At 41.8% G+C, this 27,522-nt stretch overlaps 3 protein-coding genes and 1 long non-coding RNA gene across 10 annotated transcripts in view; 2 read left to right on the forward strand and 2 right to left on the reverse strand.

Annotated features, from left to right (window-relative positions):
* The window catches only part of exoc6b (exocyst complex component 6B), a 58,114-nt gene extending 44,979 nt beyond the window's left edge, over window positions 1–13,135 (reverse strand). For both annotated transcript variants that reach the window (XM_029167604.2, XM_029167592.2), the window contains exons 1-6: window positions 13,003–13,135; window positions 6,484–6,649; window positions 6,311–6,358; window positions 6,145–6,235; window positions 5,983–6,028; window positions 4,609–4,813 (exon numbers count right to left, since the gene is read on the reverse strand). In XM_029167604.2, the coding sequence (XP_029023437.1) occupies window positions 4,609–4,813; window positions 5,983–6,028; window positions 6,145–6,235; window positions 6,311–6,358; window positions 6,484–6,649; window positions 13,003–13,091 (645 nt within the window). In that variant the 5' untranslated portion in view covers window positions 13,092–13,135. The remainder of the gene's footprint in view (window positions 1–4,608; window positions 4,814–5,982; window positions 6,029–6,144; window positions 6,236–6,310; window positions 6,359–6,483; window positions 6,650–13,002) is intronic.
* On the forward strand, window positions 11,896–18,020 carry tkfc (triokinase/FMN cyclase). 5 transcript variants are annotated; one of them, XM_041069903.2, is made up of 17 exons: window positions 11,896–12,041; window positions 14,333–14,522; window positions 14,608–14,712; window positions 14,910–15,097; window positions 15,284–15,362; window positions 15,455–15,544; window positions 15,641–15,675; window positions 15,791–15,875; window positions 15,962–16,051; window positions 16,137–16,253; window positions 16,419–16,538; window positions 16,625–16,762; window positions 16,835–16,941; window positions 17,023–17,129; window positions 17,225–17,258; window positions 17,370–17,462; window positions 17,599–18,020. In XM_041069903.2, exons 3-17 carry the CDS (start codon window positions 14,625–14,627, stop codon window positions 17,752–17,754), a joined length of 1,527 nt encoding a protein of 508 aa, XP_040925837.1. In that variant the 5' UTR covers window positions 11,896–12,041; window positions 14,333–14,522; window positions 14,608–14,624; the 3' UTR covers window positions 17,755–18,020. The 5 variants fall into 5 exon arrangements, with proteins under 5 accessions (XP_040925837.1, XP_055358049.1, XP_029023463.1 ...); XM_029167630.3 differs by lacking the exon at window positions 11,896–12,041 and adding an exon at window positions 13,044–13,176; XM_029167641.3 differs by lacking the exon at window positions 11,896–12,041 and adding an exon at window positions 13,756–13,894.
* On the reverse strand, window positions 15,376–21,295 carry LOC129602960 (uncharacterized). Its single transcript, XR_008692462.1, has 3 exons — window positions 21,155–21,295; window positions 16,103–16,284; window positions 15,376–15,550 (listed from the first exon to the last, which is right to left on the reverse strand). It is a non-coding gene; the product is annotated as an uncharacterized LOC129602960 (long non-coding RNA).
* On the forward strand, window positions 18,203–27,191 carry si:dkey-9k7.3 (circularly permutated Ras protein 1). 2 transcript variants are annotated; one of them, XM_029167616.3, is made up of 19 exons: window positions 18,203–18,458; window positions 19,779–19,830; window positions 19,954–20,007; window positions 21,197–21,328; window positions 21,400–21,486; window positions 21,680–21,765; window positions 21,851–22,048; window positions 22,269–22,313; window positions 22,400–22,489; window positions 22,747–22,898; window positions 22,985–23,066; window positions 23,174–23,301; window positions 23,432–23,516; window positions 23,843–23,949; window positions 24,244–24,356; window positions 24,616–24,727; window positions 24,942–25,082; window positions 25,210–25,303; window positions 25,641–27,191. In XM_029167616.3, exons 2-19 carry the CDS (start codon window positions 19,779–19,781, stop codon window positions 25,773–25,775), a joined length of 1,893 nt encoding a protein of 630 aa, XP_029023449.1. In that variant the 5' UTR covers window positions 18,203–18,458; the 3' UTR covers window positions 25,776–27,191. The 2 variants fall into 2 exon arrangements, with proteins under 2 accessions (XP_029023449.1, XP_055358044.1); XM_055502069.1 differs by lacking the exon at window positions 18,203–18,458 and adding an exon at window positions 19,009–19,076.
* The last annotated feature ends 331 nt before the right edge of the window (window positions 27,192–27,522 follow it).

A 27,522-nucleotide genomic window follows, 5' to 3' on the forward strand; every position in this document is an offset into this window, starting at 1 on the left:
GCGCCAGCACGTAGCCTAGCTTCTGAGCTTAAATCTCTTGATAAGGACGTCAAGAAATACGTCAGAGACGTCGAGCGCCTTTATTTTAGCCATTAGTGACAACAGTAATGAGAAAAACCGATGTTCATAGCAGGGTGGATATGCACAAACAATGCCATCTTTGATCTAATGCCCACACACATGTCCTCATACACATACATAGTAGACTAATGAGTCATATAACACAATAAGTACAAACAAAATCAGTGGGAATTCCTGTGCATGCCTGAATCGGTGTAAACGAGTAAAAACAAATGTGTCAAGCTGTGCCCACTCGGAGGAATGAGAAATGGGTCTGCAAATTCTTATGCAAATTCCTAGCACTTTAGAAAAGCTAAAAGCAAAAATGTGCCATGAGTGACATCATACATAAAAAAAAAGATTTTTTTTTTTTTTTTTTTTTAATAGCACGGACTTCCAGAACCAGATACAAAGAGTTATTCTCTCTCCCCACAGAATTCCGCCCTCAACATGTTCTTTCTTTCTACATTCAAATTAAGACGACTGGACCACAAAGAGACAGCAACCCATGAAAGACAGGCACTGGAGGAGGGAAGAACATACAAAGCATCTTTCCCGCAGAATGCAACGCTGCAGATGCAGACGTCAGCACCTACGTCAAGTAATTCCACTTAGTGGCTGCATTCAGTTCTTTCACATTCTTTAACAGGTGTATTTGTATCTTGAGACATCCACTAACAACCTGTATACACACATTAACATTCAGTGAAGCTCTGAGTAAAAACCTCTGTAACCATGTCTTTTATTACACTTCTCTTGAGGGTTGGCATTTGGTGCAGCACTTGAGACTCAAGTGCCACAATATGCGTCACCAATTGCGTACGATCCTTAAATGCTGAATAAAACAGGGAAAGTCAAAGACGCATGGGTAAAAAAATATATATCTGATCAAAGAAGCAATAGTGAAAGTAATAAAAGGGGAGACTAGATTACAACAGAAAGCAGAGCAGGTAAATAGAACGTGGATCAGGCAAAATCATAAAAAGAATTGGAGAAACAGTATAACCAATTCAAAGCAAAACAAACAATTTAAAAATGATTTCATGCTACACTGTAGCAGTGTCCTCACAGGCAGTCTTCATTTCATTATTCGCTCACAATGTCAATCAATGCGATTTGAAAGTTTCGATATGAACTTGTGGCGTCAAGTGTGAATATCGACAAAAATTTTTTGTTTCAACAAAATGTCTGTGGGAAGATTTCCACAATTGTGACAGGAGAGGTTTTGAAGTGGTCAAGAATTTCTAGGGAAGATGTAATAAAGACTTCTTTACATACAACATATCACCAGATCAAAACTTCTAAATGGCAGGATCTGGACCAACCGGCTACGTTAGAAGCTCTGAGAATCAGTTACTAGGACAGCAGGGGTATACAACATCATATACGGCATCATTCCATTTTGACATTGTTATTTATGTTACTAGGGCAAAACTAAAAACTTAAGTATTATAGTAAAATCTGACATACGACTAAAGACATACTAATAATTAAGTACAGGGAGTTATTTCATATGGCAAATGTACAAATAATTTGACACACATTTGCCTTCCTGCGAGATTGGGATTGACAACACTTAGTAATTGATGATTAGCTTGGTTTAATATAGAAACGAGTACATAGCCTGAGCATGGTCAAAATTTACAAGTAAATGTTGTAAAATGTAAAAGCGCGTTGCACACTGTGTAGTGGTAAAATAAAAACACTTCACATTAAATGACTCGGATCACGTTGGGGGCAAAAACCTGACTGGCACATCCGTGCTATAGATCACTTTTTGGCAGGCTGACCTAAAGCCAGAAATAATGGCATTCAATGGCAATGGACTGTGGAGCATTATTTAGCACACGCACACACACGCCCGAAAAGGCGACCCATAAGCGTCTATTTTCATTTGCTCTGTGATGGTTCAATACACCGACCCAGCGTGTGCCCTGCGCCACCCTTGCTGCACACGCACATGTGTGTGTGTGTTCAGTAACTAGATACAGGTAATCAATCTTCTTCCACTTCACACACCCAGCAATCTGTTTCCCATTAGTGTGCACAAGTGTGTCGGTGTGTCAAAGTGTGCGTTAATCTACAGAATGCAGGGTGCACACTACTCGTCCTACAAAAGGAGGCTGAGGGAAGGAAGGGAGGAAGAGGGAATTACAGGACAGAATCTGCGAGAACAGTGAAGGAGACAGACGTCTTGAAAGAAGGGGAAATCTGATGTGACAGAGCTAGAGAGGAGGAGGAAAACGACAAATGACAGGGGAGTTATGAGAGACTGACAGACGTTCTGACATGATTCTGGGTCAAGATTATCCCTCTACTGTATCTAGTCCCCCGCCAAGTTTTCATATGAATATTGTGATAAAATGAAATACAATCCAGAATTAGAGAATAAAAAAATGACCAGACACCAAAACACTGCAGATGTTCTTGTTTATCCTTCTTTTTATCGACCACCTGCCTACAATAATAATCAGCCAACCTGCGTACACCTGGTCAGTACAGTGAACAAGCTTTTGCCATTTACAAACTAACCAAACACCCAGTTCGGCACTTAGCAGGAGAGTTGACCGTAAAGAACTCGTGAACTTCTGTGTCTTTATGTTGGTGAATTGGAGCTCTATGGGGACCTCACCATCTGCTGCAGTACTTTGTTCTTCACGTCTCTGAAGATTTTAATTATCGGCTTAATTTGTGTGGCTGGTGTCATATATTAATAGAGCCATCAAATGGCTCCCTGACAGGGATCTAATACATCTAAAAGAAGCGTGATTATATTCATATGAAGGAGCCACTAGGAGTACAACCAGGAGTCTCTCTATGTATATTTCATTTTTAATGTCCAGTTTTCGTCAATCTTTCCATGAATTTCTTTCACTCCTTCATCATGTTATTTGTCATCTTATTATTTCCCATATCCCTCTCTTCCCAGTTTTAAAAGTTTCTTGTTCTCCTCTCCATCCCCATCCTTTCCAGCGTCTTCCTCTTCCTCCCTCCTTCTCTATTATGGGCATGTGGCAGCAGACAATAGCTCCATTGTAAAACCAAGTGCTCTCCTCTGTCTCCTCCCTTCATCCTCTCCTCCTCCTTTTTCCCCCAGATCTATTTATTTTCACATCTTTGGTCAAGGGAGCTGTAACGACGGCTGGGTACAGAGAGTTAGAGCTAATTTGGAACAGAGCACACCAAAGAGACACACTGTCTGAGAAAGAAAAAAGCAGAAGCTGAATAAAAAGGGGGTGAAGGAGGAAAAGAGGAAGGAAAGACAGAAAAAAATACTTATAATATGTCTGTTCATATATACACACCCATACTTCTGAGTGAGTGTGAGCACTGAGAGCCAACATGTGATACAACAACATAATCCCAGTATCAGTATCAGGTCTGCTAGACCACTGGGGTTTCCATAATCTCCCTTGTAATTAGTGGTTAGCAGAGTTAGCGGTTAGCTTCTTCAGGGACTACAAGTGGATTTTCTACGCCAGTGATTCTCTAATTACAGTCCAAGGACCTCCCACCTGAAGGGTCAGTAAAAGGTTGAGAGTGTATGAATAGTAAATAACATTACACTCTTTTTGCTGAATGTGTGAGAAATAAATAAACAACAGTTTTTTGTTTTGAGACATTAAAATACAAATCATGTTATTGTAGTTTACATCTGGCCCCTGCTTATTGCCAACAAATGGCAGAAAAAACTATAAGATTAAGAAAAAAGAAATTTACTAACTAACTAACTAACTAGCTGATGCTAGACCAACTTCTGCTGTCATGCATGCATCGTATCTCTATTGAAAGGACACTGAAACAAAGAGATAACCTGTTAGCATAGCGTAACATGTTAGCATAGCATACAACACATAGAATTAATACTCCCATCTCAACTGTGACCTATAAAGTGCCTAATCTACCAGAAACTGTCATGACTTGAATTAAGACAATGCAATAATTCTCTGGTGACACCTAGAGGCCAAACCAGTCTATACAATGGCTTAAACGATCCGTACAGTAAACTATAGCCTAATGTCAGCAGATGTAAAGTGACGGACAGCTTTGTAGACTTGGTGAACCAGCTGTTCACCAAGTCTTTAGCCTCGAAATCCATTAAACAACATTCCACAAATTTACAAAAAAGCCAGACGCTTGGCTTAGAGCTATGTATCTGAAAGCTCACACACACCGCACGCTGGTATGTAACTTTGTTGGCCTTGAGAACAGAGAGACAATAAAGTGAGCGCACATGCAGTGCGTGATCACTGACAAGCCACGTCGCCTCCTGCAGCGCCTCCATGCTTGTTTACTGGCAGTGGAACCGCAGAGGAGGACACGCATGTTTGCAATACACACATAAACACAGGAGAGCAAAAGCTACTGTGGTATCAGGGCAGTCAGAGAAGCCATCAAGCATGTCTGCATACAGGTAAGAGAGACAAGATGGCACTATTAAGATTTGCTCTCACACACTAAATGATCTAAGAAGGGTGAACAAATATTGAAGCTGTTGTACAGTACAAAGTTAAGCATGTTTATATGTATATGCATGCGTTTCTGTACCTGTTTAATTGCAGTCTCTCCTATTTTGTCCGAGTGCTTCCGGATGCTCTCCAGGAAGTCTCTTAGCTGTGTCATGGCAGTGTCCCGAATATGCGATCTCAGCTTGGGGATGTTATCCGCCATGATGGAACAGAAGCGGTACTGGCCCGCCCTGGGAAGACATGTCAGCTCCAGCTGCTCCAAAGTCCGCAAAGCAGGGTAGTACCTACAGTACAGAGGGATACACATAACAGTGTTCCACTTTGAACTTGATTTGAACTTCAGGCTGAGATCAATCTTGTGCAAATCCCCAATGAACCTGCAAAGTTTTTGGTCATGGTATGTGATGCTTGTGAAAATAACAACATGTAAGTTGAATGCCCTGGTTGTCTGCTGCATGCCTAAAATAAAGCAGAAATACACAAAGATAAACACATCCACAAGCAAAATCACACGCAGAGAGAAATAAATACACTCAGACACACCTCAGGGAGCTTTGGCAATACAATACACCCCAAACACTTCACTCCACTTCACTCTAATGCATCTCTCACACACTTTCTCGCTCAGCGGCAGTCACCGTTGGCTGACCTCTCCCTGCTCTCTGCAAGCCCAGCAGCCGCACGACGAGGAGAAGTTGAAAAACACACAAACAAATGACAAATTTACGACCAACCAGACTCCTGTGTACAGGTCAGGGCGAGGGCAGACAGAGAAAAAGGCAGAGAGAAGCCAAATCTGTTCCCGTTCCTTGATCTCTGGCTCCATCTTGTGGGAACAGTGCACCCTTTAGTAGCTATTAAACAAATATGCTAGGAATGCAGTATGGAAGCCATGCTAAAACATTAGAATATATATTCTTGTCAATGTCCTCTTGTTCCTTTAAGCCCAAAGTGGAAAAAAAACATGGCATTTCTGGATTACCAACTCATTTTCATTAGAAATTAGTTTAGATAACAATCAGACAAGACTCTGCAAGAAGTAAAATGTGGGTCAAAGCTTTGAGCCCCTGTTCTAGCTGAAAAGTCTATACAATGATTTTACTTGATGGTTTAAAACAATCTGGAGATGCACAGCTTTGTAGTGGGATCTCTAAAATCTTTGTGACATCTAAGAATATATTTTTGAATTTGGCTCTCCAGATTTAGAGAAACAGATAGTATATCTCATTTGGCAGGAAAGGGTTTTCCACAGATCCGTTTAAGTTTAAGGTGATATTTATGCAGAAAAAGTGGAATTCTTAAAAGGTTCACAAATGTTCAAGTGCCAGTAAAAGTCTGAGTCCAGGACCAGTGGTGGTTCCTTCTCTGGTTTCTTTTTGAAGACCCCCTTCAATAGCCACATTCTAGACCACCCAGCACAAAGTCTTGAAACTCATTAAAATAAGTTACATACCTTTTAGCACGCATCTGCTCCTGAAGCCTGCCATATGTCTCCAGGACTTGTGAAGACAAGAGACAAACAAATAAGTACTATGGCATCGGAGAACAAACTCCCAGGACGTTTAAGTTCTATAATGACGATTTACCAAACAACAAACATGCAAGATGCAGCTACCTGGTAGGCAGTGTGACAGTTTGTCTATGGTGGTAGAGATGTTTCTCTGTTGAACCCGACACTGTTTCAGCTCCTCCATGGAGCCAATAAGCTGAAAGGGAAGAGAGAGATCAGCTGAAGAAGTCGAAAGATTAACATGGACGAAGCAGTGTTGTTGTCAATTTACCTCTTTACCATCATCCTGGAGACGCTTGTTGGTTTCAGTCACTTGACTCTGAGAGTGGGGCAAAAAAAAAGCAAAAAGGAAGTTTTCAGAATCTGTCGTCACACTCTGAGCTTCCATGTTTCTGTTAGTTTATCTGTTCTTCTGCTACACAATGCTCCAACCTCTCTCCTCACCTTCAGTTTCTGCGCCTCTCCTCGTACTTTGAGCAGTTCAGTGATGGAGTCAACAAACCCCTGGAAGTGATGGTTACACATCTTCTCAATTTCTCTGTCATGGTTGCGGATTCGTACGTCCAGCTTTTCCATGAACAGGCCATGTTCCTGGCCATCATACACAGACCTGGACAAGGAGGGAAAAAAGGCAGGATGAGTGAGTGGTGTCATAACTTCCACATGACTCTGAATGTCCTTTCAAACTACTATAATCATCTAAACTCTAAATGTAGTCTCTCAACGAGGCTGCAAACTTCACGTGTGGCAAATACAGAGGTGCAGTTTAATTGTTCATATGGGCTGCCATTAGTCTAGATAAACAAAGCCCAGGGGTAAAAGGGTAAAAGAGCACAAGCCAAGGCAGAGCAACCAACTTGGACAGGTGCAGCTACACTGTGTGCCCACTAGGTGGGGATGTTAAATGGATATCTACACTTTGGATTCCTCTTATGGAATGAATAGGTTTGGTTCTGTTGCCAACCAAAGAACGCTGTTTTTAGGCCTCTAAAAGTAGTTTGCTGGAAATCTACATTATTGTTTTAGACCTTAAGCTGATTAATAAAGGAATGACAAAGTCTCCTTCTTTCATCCATTGTGGTAATCAATTACATGCTTGAAATTGAAAAGTAAAATGAGCATATTTCTCAGGTTCCACCTTCTAAGTTGGAATAATTTGCTGCTTTCTAGTGGTCCTCTTTGGGTTTTGGCTAAATGCTTAGACAAAATCAATTTCCTGAGATTCTGAAACCAAACATTTTAAACTGATGGATAACAGCTGTTAGTACATCCCTGGAGTATTCCAAAAAAAAAGTGGTTTTCGTAAACCTTTTATAATCCTCAATATGTATATGCTCCAAAAACTGGGACACAGCCAAACATTAAAGTGGATTACTCTCAAATTCAGGCTTTTCAAGAGTTATTCAGAAACCAAAAAATAAATTAAATTCTTCCCAGTGAAAGGCTTTTTCAGGGGTTTTCCTACCTACAGGCAGTTTACTATAACGCTTCTCTGCCCGACTTAACCAGAGTTAAGAACAAAGTGCCCATGAATAGCATTTTCTTCCAATTCAAGGATTCAAGTGAACATGTACTGCTGTATGGAGCAGGGATGAACATCATCATATGATAAAATCATTATTGTATAGTCACATTTACTGACAGCCATATCCTTTCAGAAATATATGACAGCTTAGTCCTCATATGCCCTTATTTTGTGGTTCTCTGTGACAAAACTGAGGATTTACTAAAACACTCGCATACAAAACGGCTCCTTATTAAATTAAGTGCGTACAAGAACTTCTATCCAAGAACTTCTACCCAATAGTGACGACGGTTCTTCCTGTGTTCTTTTCAAAAACAGTACACACATACACCTGTGTACTGGACACAGCCCCCTTGCTCCTGTTGACCAGGAAATGCCAGACAAGTACAATAGAGAGAAGGTCTGACGCCACCGCATTTTCTTTGGAAACACACAAACACACAGGCAAAAGCGCTGGCAGAGTTTGGACAACGAACTTCACATAACGCAGAATTAATGGTTGTTTTCTTGTGTGTGATCCACAAACCACATAGATGCTTCCCCTTAAAATAAAACAAAAACACTGAGTCATGTCAAGGCAGTCAAAAGCAAATCCAGGAACTAAAGGACAAATCAAGTACTGACAGTGTAGATGAGCAAGTATCAGTGTTCTCTAAGAAGTAATAGGAAACGACAGCACGGGATGATCTGAGGAAGATCTTTTATTGTAGTTTATTTAGTCCTACTGATGAGAGACAGAGAGATGATAAACATGAATTACTTTTAATACAGGACTTAAAATTAATGTCATAAAATTAGATCATAGGTGGAACCAGAGAGTTAAGCAAACAACAGAGGTTGATAAATGTCATAAATTCTCTTGTGAAGTCTCTACACAATAGCGTATTTCCTGACAAGCAGTGTGTACGAGCTAAGATTAGTAAGTGTGTTAGCAGCAACTGGCTCCACTCCACACGCCTCTCACGCCGACCACCACCCCAGTGCTTGGTACCGTCTGCCACCAATGCCAGGAGGACACGGGAGGAGAGCAGGTTCTGCTGTGCTTCTGTCCACATGTCTATGTGCAGAATGGTAAAGCGCTTGTCTACCTACTCAAAATGCAGCTGCAAGATGAATAGACTTCTATAAATGACTGGACAGGTGAGGATCGTCAAGCTGAATCCCTCTGCTGGATCATCTGGCACTACTCTACTAAAATACCTTGTCTCATATACTGAACTGTACTGTACAATCTGTATATGGCTCCATACATCCATTGAAACACACCCTACAGAAGGCATGACAAGGTTAGCCAGCAGCCAAAGCCCAAAACAAAGGAGAAAAATAAAAACTATGGGGGGGACGCCGATTTAGAAGAGGGAGATGCTGGCTCTCACACGACAGAAGGAAAAGATGACTGCTGAGGAAACTAAACCCGCTGTTTTCAGTGTTGACAGCATAAAACAACCTTCTGTATGTAGTCCTTTTGTATGTGTTTTCCATTCAAGATGCTTTGGAGACAAGTTTTCCTCCGACTCCCTGACAACTGCCATAACAGGGTCTTCACCCACCTGACAAGCACGCCAACCAGTAAGTATGTACTGTATGACTGGATGTGTGAGGTACATTCTGATGACTCAGCAGGGTGTGTGTGTGGGCCAACAGACCTGTGGCAAGTTACTCACTGCCATCTCTCTACTAGTTCGGCCTCACGGTCTTACAGAATCACGCCATGTGAACATCGGACACAGTTTTTCCATAATCAACACTCTTAGAATAGAAACAGCTGGGGCTAAAGGGGATTTCATTTAGTTTTTTGAGATATTTAGTCATAAACTACTGAATAAATTAAATTATTTGCTAGTACAGAAATAATTTCCTGAAACTTTATCATTTCTGCTCATACGTACATTTTCAAACATGGTTATACTGTAGCTGCTATTACAATCTGCTGACAGACAAAGACCAAGGGCCAGAGTGAGACAACAGGGGTCATGACCATGTTCACCTTTTACCACATATTACATAATGTAACTTAAAATGACAAAACAAATTTATAAATTGCTGATACATTGTTTCGTAGTGGCAAAAACACCTGCCCATTTACCACACTGCTTGTAAATCAATACATTCAACAGAACACACCCTAGGGCTAAAGCTGCACCAGCATTAAACAGTCTGTCATTGGTAGCATTGACAAACTGCAGCATTTTATACAGGTTTTGCTGCTGAGACTGAAATTTCAGGGTAGAATAATGGACTTTTACTTGAGGTCCTTTTAAAACGTGCTCAGATCGGTGGAGCTTCCACCACTGGCCTTATAATAACTGCCAGCACTTTACTACAATATGTGCACTGATTTAGACCTGCAATAAAACTGTTCAGCACAACGTCTGGCTTGTTACTTTAAAAAAGGGGTTCACCTGCCCACCAATCACAAATAAGATTTCCCAATGGCCAGACACAAGAAAACCACATGAAGGAAACACATACAAAGCTTCCCTGTCATTACTGGTCACAACCTGATGGAGTTCAGCAGCTGCACACTGTAAAACACAGGGCAGAGCTCAACACACACAAACATAGAGGGAGCTTTTGAAAATTAATAACCTGGCTTCTCTTTGCTTGCTGCAACATGTCTGGAGTTCACTGATTAGATTAGCACACATTATATACGCATGAACACACACGGACACACTATGGGGCAGGCGCTGCTGAGGAAGAGCAGGCGCGTGATGTTCAGCTATTCTTGAGGCGATGCGATCAAACTAATTATCACCATTCTAATTCACATTGACATATTATAAAAAGAGCCCAATTATTTCTATTTATTGCAGAATCTGGCTGTGACAGAAACCCCTAACACTCTGTGATAGCAACTAGTACTTATACAATTACTCAAGCAAACTACACACACACAAAGTCAAAAACATGCAAAACCATCAACTGTAGTGTGAGTAGCCGTTTTCCATTAGCTGGAGGTTTAAAAAAAAGAGACAGACTGAACAACTGTGAATTGGTCTTGCTAAGAAAATTGGGCCAATGTAAACAAATGAACCCTAGGACACAAACTTGTTTTTAAAAGCACAATGTACATCATAAGACAAATCTTGCACTTTGGAAACAAATGGTGTCATAACAGTAATCACTATGTGTGTCTTATGTGTGGATTTCTGCTTTTATTTGGCAGGTGAATGTTTGTAACCTTAGAGGGGTGGCTGATCCGTCCTGCTCTTTTAGATCGCTGCTGAGTTTTCCTGCTGTAGCAGTGGAATGCTGCAGCCAGCCTCAACCTGCACAACGCTGCTGCAGGACGACGTATTAACACTGGTCTCACCTGCCAGCCCTTTTTCCCGCCTGTCTGCAGTTGCTCATACAAAATGATATGCAAATTTGAAACAGATTATACTGTACGTTAATCATTAAAAGAAGAAAGACCTTCCTCTAAATTGTATCATTGAGCAAATAGAAAAGGTTCAAAAGGTGGATGACTTGACTTGTTGTGAAATAACTCTATAAGAATAAAGTTTTTATAATTAAATTGAAAATATTTGACTGCAGCTACTAAATTTGCATTATGTACAGAGAGCTTTATTTTTGATCACGGAGGGCAAAATACAAATAGGTTGTTTGGTAAAATAAAAATAACACATCCAAGTTCCCACCTACATGTATGACTGAACAAAGATTTATACTGTAAAGTTTGATCTAATTCAGTGACAGCCATTTGGTGTTCTGTTTATTATTACGTATAGCTACCATTTCCCATCCCTCACACATCAAACAACACAAGGAAAAGGCAACCAGCTGAGCCATCGCTAGTTCTACAAGCATTTTTATCTCTCATAAACATGCAACCAACATAACAGGAATTGGAAAACATCTTAACTTAAATCAACACTGGCTGACAAGGAACAAAAACAATGCCAGAACCTAATGTGTTACTTTGACATGATTCACCAAAAACACCACAGACTTTTATTCAAACACACACACACACACACACACACACACACACACACACACACACACAGACAATTAAAAAATGTTGCTCACTGCTAAAAGCTGTGTACTACTGTACCTCATGTGATACGTTTGCCCCTACAAGTCTCTCTTTTTCACATCACTCTGGGCTAAATATAGTTAAAGATGCAGCTGGGTGTTCCAAACATAGACTGCGCTATTATATTTTAAGTGTCTGAGTGTACTGGCAGAAGTGGAAATACTAGGATTAAGACAGATAACAAGTGTGGGCTGCTGGGAGTAAAACATTACACAGTGGTGTGTGTGTGTGTGTGTGTGTGTGTGTGTGTGTGTGTGTGTGTGTGTGTGTGTGTGTGTGTGCTTGGAGGGGATCAACAGCAGTTTGTTACTTCCAGAGGTGACCAACTCTAGGGGCCCAGTGAACCCACTCAAACACACTTCACTCAGCCTGCGCCAACAACAAATGGCCTAATCATGCCTTCATATTATGAGGACATAGTCAGCTTTAAAAGGGGTAAGAAGACAGAACACACACACACAAACACAAACACACACAACACACTTTCATCACAGTTTTTCTGCTGAACTTCCCTGTTCGTTCATTCACTATTTCGTCTTCATAGTTGTATGTTATCATATGTAATCGGAGTCAAACGGAGCTGTGACCCAGAAAACAATAGCATGTCCTACATATTATACCCTGCCACATGAAACCATGTCAACTGGCTCAAGCGACAAAGTGAACATTAACCTCATCCACTCTGGGAATCAAGTTTTTTACTAAATTACTGAGGAAGCGTGCAGTGAAAAGGCATCACCCAGTGAATCCGCCTGTGCGGTGTAATGACACGTTAACCCGCACACAAAGGACTGCAGTATACTGGGCTGTCACCCAGAGCTCGTCAGGGCTGCTGCACTTGCCACTTCTTGAGCTTAGGTGCTCCTGCGGCTAACCACCTAGCAGGTTGTCATTTACCAGAACTGTCAAAACCCCTCCGGACAAGTTGTCCGAACAAAGGAGCCATCATAAACGCTAGTTAGCTGGCAAACACGGCGTTTACGCCCGTGAAAAGACCTCGTCCCCCACTGGAAGCCACGGCACCAGTGAGTAGAATGTCAATTAACGCTAACGTTGGTTGACGTTAGCCACGGGGGCTAGCATTAGCCTAAGTTGCAGAAATGCCTCTAGACAAACTGACTAAGTTTACAGGTTACTGTGGTGGCGTCGGGGAAAACAACGACATTAGTGCAATTTACAGTCAAGCTAACACTGAACACTCTGACAAGTGTCTGCTCTGTAAACTAGCTAGCGTTCAGTGTTTGCTAAACTTAGCCGGCTAGCAGTCCGATAATGGACACTTGTGTGTTAAAGTTTTGTTGCTCACTTGGTGGCAGTCACAGCGAAGCCCCGCACCTCAGTAGGCGGACGCCGCGCGCCCGCTGCCTCCGACTTCTAACAGGAAACGCTGACTTACCGGAGGGTCGGTCCGATACAGTTGGGGTCTGTGCTCTCGATTTCCCGCAGGATTCGTTCGTGTTCGGCGGCTGTCTCCACACTTGCCATTCTGCATGTTGCTGTGGACGATGCTGAAATGAGCCGAGGGAAACTGACTGGGCTCCACGCTACGTCATGCAGGAGGAACCAAAGGGTTGGTTCGATTATTTCACGAGACAGCGCGAGAGAGCGGAGCCATCCGCTCACTCGCTACAATACAAGACTTCATGAGCGGAACATAACACATTTATAAACACCTGTAAACGCCATGTTCCAAAGTGGAAATGCAACCACATTCGACTGCATATTATTTATGTATCATTACTTATCATTAATAACTTATTTGGTACATTGTTAAAAATATTTTCAATCAATACTTACCAATTAATAAATTAAATACACATTTAATATCGTGGTTTATTTTTATTGAAAAAAAAACGTAATACCAGATGAATACCTTCTTAAAGGAAGAGGGTGAACTCCTCTTCTTTATAGTTTTAGATCCAGTCCAATTTTTCATGTTACCGGAAACAGTGGTAGTAACTTCAGTCTCACAATACGTTAAGCCAAGTACAAATTCCTCATAATACTTTCAAAATAAAACACACGTAGCGTACGCTGGCCTGGATTGTAGCTAGTATTCAGTGTACTGGCCTTATTTTGCCACATATGATGAAGATGATGACACTGCTTTTTGTTTTTTTTCCGACAGTCACTTTTGTTACGTGGCTACTCGAGTGTAATTGTGAATCATAACACTTAACGCTTTTACTTTGTGATGAAACGATCGCTATTCGGTGTCATCCTCGGTAAATCTCGCTGACTTGACGCACCTGGTTTATCCTGTCGAAAGAGAAACGAAGGAAATGCAGGTTAACATGTCTTTTACAAACCACATTATTTAACGTCAGTAATAAAGGAAGCAGCGCGATTGGCGTGCGTGACTGTGACTGTAGCAGCCATAAAGTATGGCCATGTTTTATTAGTGTGACGAGGTTAGCTGTGCACGCTTGTAACTCAGGGGGATCAGAGTCCATTTCAGTAATAACGGAATGGGTTTAACACTACTTCACACAAACAATGTATCCTGTACCACTACAGCATAAAAGTACTGTGCATCATGTAAGAGCAGAATGCACGTGCAAAAGTACTAATTAGAGGAGACCGCGGTCATTAATGCATTCCTGTCAAAGCAACCAGTCATTGTTGACTTTGACCTGTGGCCAGGTGTGAAGTTAGTAGTCATTTTATCATGACCAATTCATTCCGTTTACACGTTTTAGTAGTTGTGTGTGTATTCTTTCCCTCAGGCCCAGAAGAAGTTGATCAACTCTGTTGACTGCTGTGTGGATGAGGCTCTCTGTGGCTTTGTCAGGGCCAATGGAGGTCTGTCCCTGCTGAAGGGCCACAGAGTTGTGCTTCGGTCGGACCTGGAAAACCTTAGAGGCAAAGTGGCCCTGGTGTCTGGAGGGGGGTCGGGCCATGAACCGGCACACGGGGGTAGGAAATCTGTATTTGAAAAAAGCATCAAAGAGGATTCTGAGTAAATCATCCCGAGTTTAAATTCCTCTGTGTGTGTCCATAGGGTATGTGGGGGCAGGTATGCTGTCAGCAGCTGTCGCAGGGGGAGTATTTGCATCTCCACCTCCTGCCAGTATTCTGGCTGCCATCCTCTGCTTGCACAATGCAGGTAATGTTTAGTTGTTTGTCTGTTTCAGGGATGCTGGATGTGAAATAGTAGCACCTCGCAGTCTGAGTCTGATGTTGTCATCATCAAATCATCTGAGAGAGGGGCTCTATATTGAGTTAAAACAATTCTGACACACACTACTAAATGCTACGCTAAAATAATTGATAAGCTAATTGACAATCTTGCATCCGCCTCAGGAGCCTCTGGGGTCCTCCTCATAGTGAAGAACTACACCGGCGACCGTCTCAACTTCGGACTGGCTGCAGAGCAGGCCCGTAATCACGGCATCGCTATCGACATGGTGGTGGTGGCAGAGGACTGTGCCTTTGAACGGCCCAGTAAGGCAGGCAGGAGAGGCCTGTGTGGCACTGTGTTCATTCACAAGGTAAACAATGGTATTTTCTGTCATTATGGATTTTTCACTTTATCTTTCATAATTAAATGAGCATAAATCTTTTATTTATCTTAAATGACTACATACTGTATGCTTTCTGTGTGGAATTAATGAATGCGCTTCCATTTTGTTTTGTAAGTTGCCTGCCTATAATGGTCTTGTCACACTTTCTGTCAGTTGGCAGGAGCTTTGGCAGAAGAAGGCTCCTCACTGGACAAGATAGTGTCCAAAGTGACAGAGGTCTTGAAAGGAATTGGTAAATCGCTCCTTTATTCACTTATTTTATGTTATATATGTTATTTATATTAGCTCATAATAATATAAGTTGGTTTGTGGTTTGTATTCCAGGGACACTGGGAGTGAGTCTGTCTCCATGCAGCGTCCCAGGCTGCCTCCCTTCATTTGACCTGCCACCAGGAGACATGGAGCTGGGACTGGGTGAGACTAGAAACAAGGGGAGATTGTTAAGGGAAAGAAGTAGAGCGTTAAGATGTTCAAGTATGTCTCACATCAGTCATTTGTTTGCATCCTCAGGAATTCATGGTGAACCTGGAATCAAAAGATCCAAGGTATGTGCAACTTAACCAGAATCAGCATGAATTGAATTTTTCTATGTTTGAACAAATTCTATTAAATTTGAAAATTAGTTTTGTAAAATATCTTCATTTCTACTTTGTTAATGAGGTGGCATCTGCAGATGAGGTGGTGAAAACCATGCTTGATAATATGACCAACCCTGACAGTCAGTCACATCTGCCTCTGAAGTCAGGTGCTCTAACTATACCGACATGTATAGCTGTAATGGTTTGAAGCCATCAGTTATTTCAACCCAGTCCCTGTTTTTTTTCCATACAGGAGACAGCGTGGTTGTGTGCGTGAACAACCTTGGAGCTCTGTCTCGTCTGGAGATGGGAGTGGTTGCTAGAGCAGCTGTCATTTGTCTGGGTAATGTCTGGATGTATGCACATGTGAGTTTATGACTATTAAACCAACTACGTTTGTTGAAAAGTGACGTTCTCCACGGTTACAGAGGACCGCGGGCTGGTGGTTGCCAGGGTGATGTCTGGATCCTTCATGACATCACTGGAGATGACTGGAGCGTCCCTGACCGTGATGAAAGCCAATGAGGAAACACTAAGACTGTTTGGTGAGACCCATCAGGTGCCCCCGAATCTGATCTGTAGAGAAATAAATATATAAAAATGTACACTCCAACAGCCTGTGAATACTTAAGTGTAATTTTAGGTGTGAGTACCCAAACACACACTTTTTTGACGCTTACAGTACCTTACAGTACCATCACTCCCTACAGATGCTAAGACTACTGCCCCCTCCTGGCCCAATCTCAGCAAAGCATGTGTAACAGGACGCAGCTACTTGTCTGAACCTCCGACCATGAACACACGGCCGCAAGAGGGCACATATTCTGAAGGTTAGACTTAACGTACAAAGCGTAGAGGTGAAGTTGTGTTTTGTTGTTGGTACAGCATAGTATATGTGTCTGTGTTTTCCTGTCAGGGCCACTGAGTGCTGTGTTGCGTCAGGTGTTAGAGGCGGTTTGTTCCACACTGTTAGAAAAACAGGAGGAGCTCAACTCCCTGGATCGAGCTGCTGGGGATGGAGACTGTGGGAACACTCATGCACAAGCTGCTAAAGGTAGAAAACTGTGTAGGCTGAGAAAAAGAATATGCATGTGGATGAGGATGCACAAAAACTACTAAACTTCAGTTATTAGGGAGTGGCTGCAGAGTCACGTGGTCCCTGGTTGCCCTGGGCAACTGTTGTCAGTCCTGGCTGGATTGGTGCAGGAGAAGATGGGCGGGTCTTCAGGGGCGGTAGGGTGCCTGCTTTACCTGATCATTATGATGGACTCTTGTATGTGACAGCTCACACATTCTCATTCATCTGTCTTTCAGTTGTACAGTTTGTTTCTGACTGCTGCAGCTGGACATGTGAGCGAGGGGCGGAGCAACCCTGCGGCCTGGGCCAGTGCAATGCATGCTGGGACACAGGCAATGAGAAGGTGCGGCTGTGTCTATTTGTGTTATTTCTTGTTCTTACACCTGTACATGATCTTTAAATGCATTAGGAATCATTAATGATGTCAACGTTCTCTAGATATGGTGGTGCAGACCCTGGAGATAGAACAATGGTGAAGTTCTACTTTTTTATCCCAATTTATTTCTTGTTACTTGGCTGTTGCCAGATGAAAACAACGAATTAAGCTACCACCTTGTCATTTTATCTCCTCTGGTTTGATAAGCTGGATGCTCTGTGTCCTGCTGTGGAGGAGTTAATGAAGTTACCTACAGCTCCCACTGGTGGACACTTGGTGATACTACAGGCTGCTGTACAGGTATAGTATGATATGTACCATGTAACATAGTTTTCTCTAATAAAAGCACATCTAGATATATTTTCTATAACTGCAGTGTGCTTATATATTCACTGTACTGCCTTATTGTTTGCCCTTCTTTACTTTCTGTTTCTAGAGAGCGGCTTCTGGAGCGGAGGACACTCGTCACCTTACAGCGCAGGCAGGCAGAGCTAGCTACATTGCAGCTGAGCGCGTCACCCTGCCCGACCCAGGCGCGGTGGCGGTAGCGGCTATTTTGAGAGCTGTCGTGGAAGTGCTAGAGGGTCAGTAAGTAACGTAGCAAGGGGGAGAAAAGGACCAGAGAGAGCAGGCTGAGCCGAGCAGAGCTGCTCTACGATGACACAACAACTTACACAGAGAGCAATGAGTCGCTCATCTGACAAACAGAACAAAGCAAAAATACATGTTGTTTATCTGCCAAAATGAGTAATAAATTATAAGGTAGTGCCCAAGAAGACAATATAATTACATAACTGTAATTCTGTTTTTGATTTGCCCTTTTTTATTTGATAAATGTACGACTGACTCACCAATACAGTTGCAGTTGTCGTGTGTCATTCATTAAACATTTTACTTCACACAGATCAAGTTTGTTTGATCCATTAAGTTAAAGTTCACCGACAACCAGCTCACGGGCGATTCGTGACAGGCAGCTGGTCGGCATCGCAGCACGTGTCAAAGACCTACATGCACACATTAATTCGCGATAACTTTGGTGGATGTCCTTTTTTGCTGCCGTTTGAGGGAAACATCTGCAGATGCAAAGCTTTGTTCTTCTTTTTTTCCTTTTAACTTTCATTTCTCTGCCGATTATCAACCCCACACCAACTTCCTGACACGCAAGCACCACATGCACACGAACTTGCAGCGTTGCTTGACTGTGAACACTCCCACACACGTTCTTATATTGGTAACCTGCAGTGAAAGAGAAGCCTTCAGTTTAAGCAGCGCCGCTGTGCACAGGCCCCGGCAGAGGTAATACCTTTCTGATTGTGTTCATTTTAGGATTATGAGAATTAGGGGTCACAAGTGATGTTTGTTTTATGGGGTTGTCACATAAAATGTGTGTATGGCGGTGACTTTAGAAAGTGTGGTCATCAAAACTTCCGTTATTCATACACTCATCATTTGTTGACTTCTCTTATATTATACAACAACTGTCATATTCCTTTGACTCAAAGGGAAACCAGACACAATTTGAAGTGTCACAGGCTCACAGAAGTATTCAAAACAGCACCAAATGTCCTATTGAGAATTACTAAGTCTAACTAAATTCCCCTTTAAACATTTTCATGTCTAACATAAATCTCCAGGATGTACGATCAGAGAGGAAGAAGAATTTGTTTTTTCCTCTGCTACGGTTTTCTGCGTTGCGTTTCTGGAGATACGTAGTTTTATGTATTTGCCTCTAATCCATAAAGGAAATATGTATATTTCCTAAAATGTTAAACTTGAATATAAACTGAAAGGTTCAGTGGCATCTAGCATAGCAAAGCTTTGACAGGCCAGTGTCAACACTACGACCCATTCAACCTGGTTGTCCCCAGCGAGAAGCCGCACTTGGCCCTCCCTTGCCAACAACACCGTGGTGTGGTGAGCAAAAAAACTTCACACCAACATCTTCACTGGAAAGACTGTGACTTTATGCAAAGACACGTACCTGGCGTGTGAATGTGATTGGGGTCGTCGTACACTGAAACAGAGGTCACTTCAAATCACATGTAAGATGTTGGAGCATTTATTTAATACTGACTGGTCATGATATTATGACACAAACAGGCAAATACAGTGTGTATGTTCTACTTCAATGCAACAAAGGTCTCATTATACAGAACAAACGAGCTGTTGCCGCTGAGACCAGTTCAGACCGTTGGGTCGATGTGAATCCTGCTGTTTCTATCATGGCGAACTCAACGGCGTACGCTGATTTGTTCAGTGTATTGTACATCTGTTGATCAGCCATTAACCACACTGTCTATGATTGAAGTGGGGTCTTATCAGACATTATTTTTCTAATGTCACTGACAATTGTTCAACAGGAAATGTTTGTCATGGTTTTACGCAGCCACCTGTTAACTAGAAAAGAAACCAACCCAAGGCCCTGGTTTGCCAGTGACATTATAGTCAGAATGCCAGGAAGCTGATCTGCTGTTGTTGTTCTGCTGATCTGGGTGATTTTAGCATATGGCATTCATGGTTCTCAGTTTCACTTCTTTTCAAGACGGGTACAAGTCATTGGTTTGCAGGAATATAAAGATGACAGTTATTTGATAAAATGTCCTGTCTGTGTCGCAGATGGAGTTCGCTTGTAGTCACGTTGTATGCGATTGGACGTCTCACGGAGCCGGTGAGCGACATTAGATTACATTTAGAAGCGTCTGAAACATTGTTTAACAATGGCCATAATAATGTGTTCTTTTTAAAATGTAAATAATTTTAACATAACTGATGTGTCTCCCCTCATCCACAGGTGAAGCTCTGACTGAATATGAATATGACAACAGACTGACAATACCACAAGATGGTAAGTCCCCATCTAACGTACACACTTGTACACAAAAAACCTATTTTTTTACAATATAAGTCAGTATTGTGAAAACAGGTGTTTTTCTGTCTGGACATAAATTCTCTAGAGCATTGCAGTAACATAACAGGAAAGCGTATTAAGCTGTAACGTGTGTGTGTGTGTGTGTGTGTGTGTGTGTGTGTGTGTGTGTGTGTGTGTGTGTGTGTGTGTGTGTGTGTGTGTGTGTGTGTGTGTGTGTGTGTGTGTGTGTGTGTGTGTGTGTGTGTGTGTGGAGAAGGAAAAGCATAACAACCACGTACGTAAAAAATAAAGAAAGGCCGGTTGGAATAAAAAAAAGTCTAGTCTAAGCTGTTACAGTAACTGAGATAAAAGGCTAAGAACACTTGAGTATTAAAGATAACGAAAGTGGAACACAACCTGCGTTCAGATTGTTGATAGTGAAAACAGTGACTGAGCTCATTTAGACAGAAACACCATTAAATAAGTTTTTGATAGCTGTCAATGTTTTTTGAATGCAATGAGGCAAATTTATTAATTTCTCGTGTGATGTAGCTAAAAACCGAGCTGAGCAGCTACTGCCGTGTGGCAGGGTTCTGTGTGGGCCCGGGTCCTCTACAGTGTCACACTCTCCAGCTAGAACCATGAGGCCCGTTCACCGCCGCCGCCCCCGCTGTTGTTCGGCACCGTACTGAGGCACCAAGGTCCAATTCTCTTAGGGTTAATTAGCATGAATAAAAGCATGTGCAGGAACCTGCAAAGCACATAACGATCACAGTCAGCTGTTTTTTCTGTTTTATCTTCGCGTACTGTGAAAAAGAATTCAGGTTAGGTTTTGCATAAACAGGATATCACACAGCCAGTCACCACATCAAGCTAAGTATCCAAAGATTCTGAGAGATATCTTCACAAACCTGCCTCACCACTATCTGCACACTGAGTTGTCTTAATATTAGTTTGAAGCCGTCTGAAGTGCAAAGAGGACGAGAGGTTCACAGAGACCTCAGGTTCTCGGTTTTACGCCACATGCGCTCTTAAGTTCTCGTTTTCCGTGACCACTCATCATTTTACATGCTGTTGTTTGCTGACTTGCCAAAATCCAAACTTCACAGAGCTCTCATCTTGTCACCACAGTTTTGGTACTTACTTTGATTCTTAAAAATATTCAAATGTGTCAATCTTCTTCCAGGTCCACGTCCTCCACCGTTGCCCCCTCGTCGTCTGAAGAAACCTCGGCCTACTTCCCTCCCTCTCCCTCCGTTCTGCTCCGTCCAGCCTCATCTAGAACCACTGTCCCTTCCTCCTCCTGTCCCACCCAGAGGTGAGTGTGCTTTTCCTTAGTCCTGCGTTTCAAATAAAATATTAATAAATAAATATGTTGATTTTTCTCAGCAAACAAGGTGAACAGGGGCCACTGGTTGGAAGCCAATGTCAACATCGTCTCCCTCAGTATAGGAAAACTAGTCAACACGAAACAAGGTCAGATCTGACACACACACACACACACACACACACACACACACACACACACACACACACACACACACACACACACACACACACACACTCCCTTGACCCTCAAACAGCCCTTGACCTTGATAGAAAAATACTATAATACAATGTAATGAGTACAAGAACGCACACACTGATTACGTCTCTTGTTTCTAACCAGTCAAAGGCATGGAGAGCTTTCAGACCCCGGTGATTTGTGGGAAATGTAGTGCTTCTTTGTCCTGTCTGAGTTCAGTACAGAATGGCGTAAGTGATAAGTTACTTTGCAAATGTATTTCTGGGTTCTGCTTCAATGACTGTAAAGAGCTGCATTCCTCCTCCTCTGGCTCAGGTGTGGCAGTGTGAGTTCTGCGGGTGCGACAACAGTGTGGATGACAGTCTGAGTCGAGTGTGCGTTGGCCAGCGAGCAGGCGTGCGCAGCGACGACGTGTACCTGCCGACCAAGAGCGAGGACGACTACCAGAACCTGGAGGACACTCTGGTTGTGTTCTGTGTGGACATTTCTGGCAGCATGAGTGTCACGACCGAGGTGTGTGGGTAGAAGTTAGATTTGACAACATTATGTACGATCACAATGGCAATGTCTGGTTTCCGGCTTAAAAGGGTTTTGACATATGTGAATATGAGTCGATTTAAATTTAGTTTAACATTAAGTTTCAACCGCTTAATCACATTGCATTACTTTTTCTTTCATGAAGACTCAGATCCATCAGTGTTAAATGACTTTCCTGCTACCTCCTTCGCTTTAGGTTATGTCAAGTAATGGATCTTCAACACACATATCCAGACTAGAGGTGAGATGTAGACTACTCTGATTTAGCTAGTTTTGCCTCCATGCTTCACTAAACTTTGTATGAGACCGGTGATTATTTTTTCACAGGGTATCCAGGACGCCCTGGAGAAAACACTATCATCCACGCTGCACCAATCACGGCACAGGAGAGTGGCCCTAGTGACCTTCAATGACGAGGTAACCTTTAAAATTCAAAATGTACTAAATACAGCTGCACATATGAACCTTTATAAAAAAAAAAACGAGTTAAATAATCCAGCCACCTAATTCATTATACAAATTACCGAGAGTTGCAGTTCAGCATCACACAGCACAGTACTATAAAACACAAAAACAGGAGCAGCATCCTGTTTACTGTTATGGCTTTTGTACTCTGCAGATGGTGTTTTGCCTTCTATCTGTACTTTCTCTCTCAACCTGTGTTTGTTTTGCAGGTTGTAATATATGGGGATGGCACCTGTACTCCCCTCACTCTCAGGGACTGGGCTCTGGTTGACTATGACCATATATGGCAGCAGAGTGTATCTTACAGCGTCCCACACTGCATTGCTGAGACATACCAAAACTTAATACAGAGGGTCAAAGAGTATGTGTATTTGTGACAGTCTGAATGTTTTTTATGCTTCAATACAGAACTACTGCAGGGCTGGTTTTGATATTTTTCACATCTAGTCTTAGGGACCATGGAGCTACGTGTCTTGGTCCTGCAGCATTAGCCTCCGTTGCCATTGCATCAAGGTACCCAGGCTCAAAGGTGAGAAGAAATGAACTATGAAGACATTAATACTTGCCAGTAGGGTGAGGGTGAATGGCTGTGTAGCCCTGGGGTGGACAGGCGAGCTAACCTTCAGTGCTGTGCAGGTCATTTTATGTACTGATGGCAGAGCCAACATTGGACTGGGTCAGATGGAGGACATGCCTTCCCTGCCACTGTCCCCCCTCACTTCAAACTTCTACAGACAGTTGGCTCTACAAGCTGTGGCGAGTGGGTGAGGACACAAACAGTACATGTTCATGTTTCTGGGCAAGGAGATTTTAAAATATAAAATTAGATTTAAAAAGATTAAAAAAATGATCAAATAAAAATGATGCATACTCTGTTTATTGTTTTTTGCCCAGTGTCATTATATCAGTAATGACCTTTGAAGGAACAGACTGTTGCCTGGCTGATGTTGGCAGACTGGCAGACATGACTGGAGGAAAAGTGAGTTACCATATGTACATGCTAACAAGTGCTCATTGTTTCTCACAGTTGTTTTCGTAGACCTGTGGTAATTAATCGTTTGTGCTTTAATCCACTGTCAGAGGACTCATTTTAAACAAACAAAAAGATGCCAGCTGAGTCTGAGTAAACATATTATTATATATATTTGTATTTTGCGTTTCAAATATTAATGTTTATACAATGTTTTAATAGTTTGACTTCTTTTTGATCTTTCAATGAGTCAACTTTTAGACGATTCAAACACAAATACCTTATATTCTAGCTTTCTTCACCTGCTTTATAAATTCTGGTCCCTCTGTTGCCAGGTGAATATTGTAAACATTGGAAATGTAGCGACAGAGATCGAGATGGCCTCTATGGACAACGTCATGGCAACCGGGGTCACAGCAACACTACTTGCTTCTGAGGGAGTGTAAGTATGATTTGAATACGGTTTGAATGTACAGGACAGTGTCAATAAAAATAGTCTTTACTATTTAGAAAAATATATTGTAAAACTAGTATTCAAAGGTGACACGCACATAATGTAGAAAAAAACTATTAATAAAAAAGGTCATGCACGCACACGCACACACACACACACACACACACACACACACACACACACACACACACACACACACACACACACACACACACACACACACACACACACACACACACACCTAGAAGTGTTGCTCATTGCTGATTATCTTCTTCTCTTTAGGTATTTTCCTTATGAGGATGAAAACAATCACAAGCTGATCAGAGAAATAGGAAATGTGACAAAGGGTGTGGAGATCACCTTCCAGTTTTCTATCAAACCAGAGTTTACACAGGGTGAGACCTGCCTGTCAATCTATTTCACTTTATACTACATGGTTGCTGACTGACATTATGAGGACACACCCACAAAAATAGGCTCTGTGAACCACTAAGATAACTGTAAGAGGAATTATAAAATAATTGCATTATTTGGCATTATTTGCCAGAGAACTGACACAGGAGTGATGAATTCTTTGTATATGTATTTAAATATATGTATGTGTATAGGTATCATTTAAATATATGTATATGTAAATATATGTATTTGTGTTAGCATTTCTCCAGAAGCAGACAGTTCCATTTCAACTTCAGCTGTGCTTCAAGACCCGAGACCAACAACAAGTAACTCGAATCATTACTGAACGTCGGCCAGTAATTAGCCGCAGGTAAAACGCTCCAGCTGAATATTTATCACCTAATACCTAAGACTGGTCTTCAAGCGCTATGCTCACTTGTCCATCTGAGAAGATGTATTGGAATGAGTTTTGTGTTATTTATATTAGGAAGATGACCGCTAACAAAAACTTAATCAGAGTTTAAGTTTAAGTTAAGATGATTTATTAATTTTTAATTTCTGTCTTTTTCTCTGCCTTTATGAAGTCGGGTTTGGGTTGGTAGCCTCAACATGGCGGTTATAGGTGTTCACTGTGCTCAGCTCTGTGCCGGTTTAACCATGGAGGGTCGAGTGCAAGAAGCACAGAGCCAGCTAAAAGCACAGCAAGACCTGCTGAAAAAAATCAGGTACAACTGTCTGACCCCTGATCTACACAGATCTGAACTGTTGTAGGGACTTATTATTTTAACATTTTGACATTTTGATTGTATGTGTATTTAGGATTTTGTTCCACTTTCTCTCTATGTCCTGTAGTGAGCACAGGCCCATCCAAAAAGATGAAAGTGTCTATTGCAACTGGATGGACACCATGACAACTATTTGTGATGACATCACCTCAGAATCTGCGGTATGGGATTATTATTTTTTTTAACTGTAATACTTTCAAAAACAATTATGGGATGATAAAATCATCTTTTCTTAAAAATTCAAAATAGTGATTGAATTTAAATTTCATTCATAGTTCTCATCCTCTAATATTTGGTCTAATGTCTTTTGGCTTATACTTAATTAGTCCTCTTTTTATTGCAAAGTGCTGCTATATTTATCTCCTTGTGGATTGTAAAAAAAAGTCCTTAATTAATTAACATTAACATTAATAACTCTTAGACAAATTAGTTAGTCTAATTAAATAAAATACAGTACAACACTTTCACAAATATGTCTCACTATTCTTCCCTCTGCAGACTTTCTCTGATGAAGTGGCTAAGGTTGTGTACCAGATGAAAAGAGCCAGCAGTGTCGGCAAAAACAAAAACAAAACGATGGCAAGGCAGAAGAAAACTGAACGGAAGAATAGAGCGATTTTAGAAGAAAAGTAAAGAAGCCATCTTCTACATTTGACTTGATTCATACATAAGAATTTATTGGTAGCTCTATGAATAGAGTTAATAATAAATAGCTGCCCTCCTGTTAGATTCACTAAGCCTCTACTCTGGGTTGGAATCATGTCCTAATGGGACTTCAACAGTTGCAGAACTTCTCAGAGGAAAACAAAGCACGTCTAAATTAAACTTTACCTTTCCACACACTTCCCTTTCTACATTATATATATTCAGATTTCTGTTTTATGGGAAAATAGGAAAGTAAAGACTTTGAAACTTTTGTTTCATGTTGAAAAAATTAAATTTTTTTACTTCTTGTGTCATCACCTGGAAAGGACACACTTGGACAAACAGCCACTCACACACATCTATGGTGAATGTCTCCAATTAACCTGATGACATTTTCTTTGGACTGTGGAAGGGAACCAGAGCACTTGGAGAGAACCCACACAGACATGGAGAGAACACGCTACTCACACCTGTGAAGAAAATGTCTGTTACATTAACGCAGCAGAGCTGGATAGTAGAAAAGCACAAGTCACAGAGATGATCAGATACCTGCAGGATTGTCTCATCTCTTCTGCCTGTGGCTTTGACCTTCCTGTGTCGAGATGCATTTATTATGCACGCTGTTACTGTGTTTCTTTTATTTTGAAAGTAGGTCAGACTATGTAGAGCGGAAAGCCAGAAACTCCACTTGTGTTTAGGCAAGTCCCCATCCAAATTATTCATCCAAGGTATTTCTTACAGTATGGGAGAAAACCCCTCAGAGTGACGTTATGCTGGTGCAGGGGGTCCGGGGTTCTTCATGCTGCAGGACAATGCATGTCATGAGGTGGGCAGCGTGTGAGCAGTTCCTCTGTGGCGAAAGCGTGGATGCTGATGACTGAGCTGTTCCTAACCTAAATCCCAAAGTGGGTCTATGTATCTGTGCATCTGATGCCAACAGGTACCACAACAGAGAGTTCAGGAGCTCGCTGATGACCTAATGCAGGGACGGAGCAGGTCCAGATGTCTGGTGTGCATGCAGCCGCATACTGTACTAAAGGGTTTCTGGGCTCTGCTCAGTAGAGGCTCTTCAGCAGAGATATCTGACACCTGTTGGACATGGAAAGCATTGCATTTTTCAGCTATTTCTACTGGATTGACTCTACACCTGCTGCTACTCCTCACTCGTCACTATTCACATGTATTATTAGACCATCGGTCAGGTGTCATTGCTTCTAGCAGTGCTACAAGGCTTTCTGTCGTAAAGATACTCATGTCCATTTCTCCAACTTCTAACATATGGATCTACATGACTGACTTTTCACTTGCGGCCTGATATACAGTATCTCAATCTGTGACACACCAGGACACTGGGCCATTTGTCACCACCACTTGAAATATAAAAAATAAATATTAAACTAATAATATTTTTACTGTGAAGTTTGACCAATTGACCAATTTGAGTCATATCTCACTAGCTTCCATGTAGATTCATGATTCGTGGTTTCCTGGCACTACAAAAACCAAAATCCAACTGTGTCATGTGAGCCACAGTCAGGTGAAAGTCTTTTCTGTTGTCCATGTGCAATGACAATAGCTGTGCAATAATGTACTGTACCAGCATCTTTGTTTACTTCACACCCTTCAGTTTCTGAGAAGATGTAGTAAAGCAGATAAGTGCAACGTTCTTGGTTTAGTTACCATTGTTCTCAAAGCGTCCTCTGCCTGTTTTTACCGGATAAAACAGGTTTAGTCC

The sequence above is a fragment of the Betta splendens genome, chromosome 2 (assembly GCF_900634795.4).
Source record: "Betta splendens chromosome 2, fBetSpl5.4, whole genome shotgun sequence".
NCBI lineage: Eukaryota > Metazoa > Chordata > Actinopteri > Anabantiformes > Osphronemidae > Betta > Betta splendens.

Coding starts and splice junctions, on each gene's coding strand:
- tkfc (XM_029167630.3), top strand. CDS start 13,120: ATGAGCCGAGGGAAACTGACTGGGCTCCACGCTACGTCATGCAGGAGG. Junction 16,052..16,136: donor AGCAGCTGTCATTTGTCTGG/GTAATGTCTGGA, acceptor CCACGGTTACAG/AGGACCGCGGGCTGGTGGTT. Junction 17,130..17,224: donor GGGACACAGGCAATGAGAAG/GTGCGGCTGTGT, acceptor AACGTTCTCTAG/ATATGGTGGTGCAGACCCTG.
- si:dkey-9k7.3 (XM_029167616.3), top strand. CDS start 19,779: ATGGAGTTCGCTTGTAGTCACGTTGTATGCGATTGGACGTCTCACGGA. Junction 25,083..25,209: donor GACCTGCTGAAAAAAATCAG/GTACAACTGTCT, acceptor TATGTCCTGTAG/TGAGCACAGGCCCATCCAAA. Junction 25,304..25,640: donor ACATCACCTCAGAATCTGCG/GTATGGGATTAT, acceptor TTCCCTCTGCAG/ACTTTCTCTGATGAAGTGGC.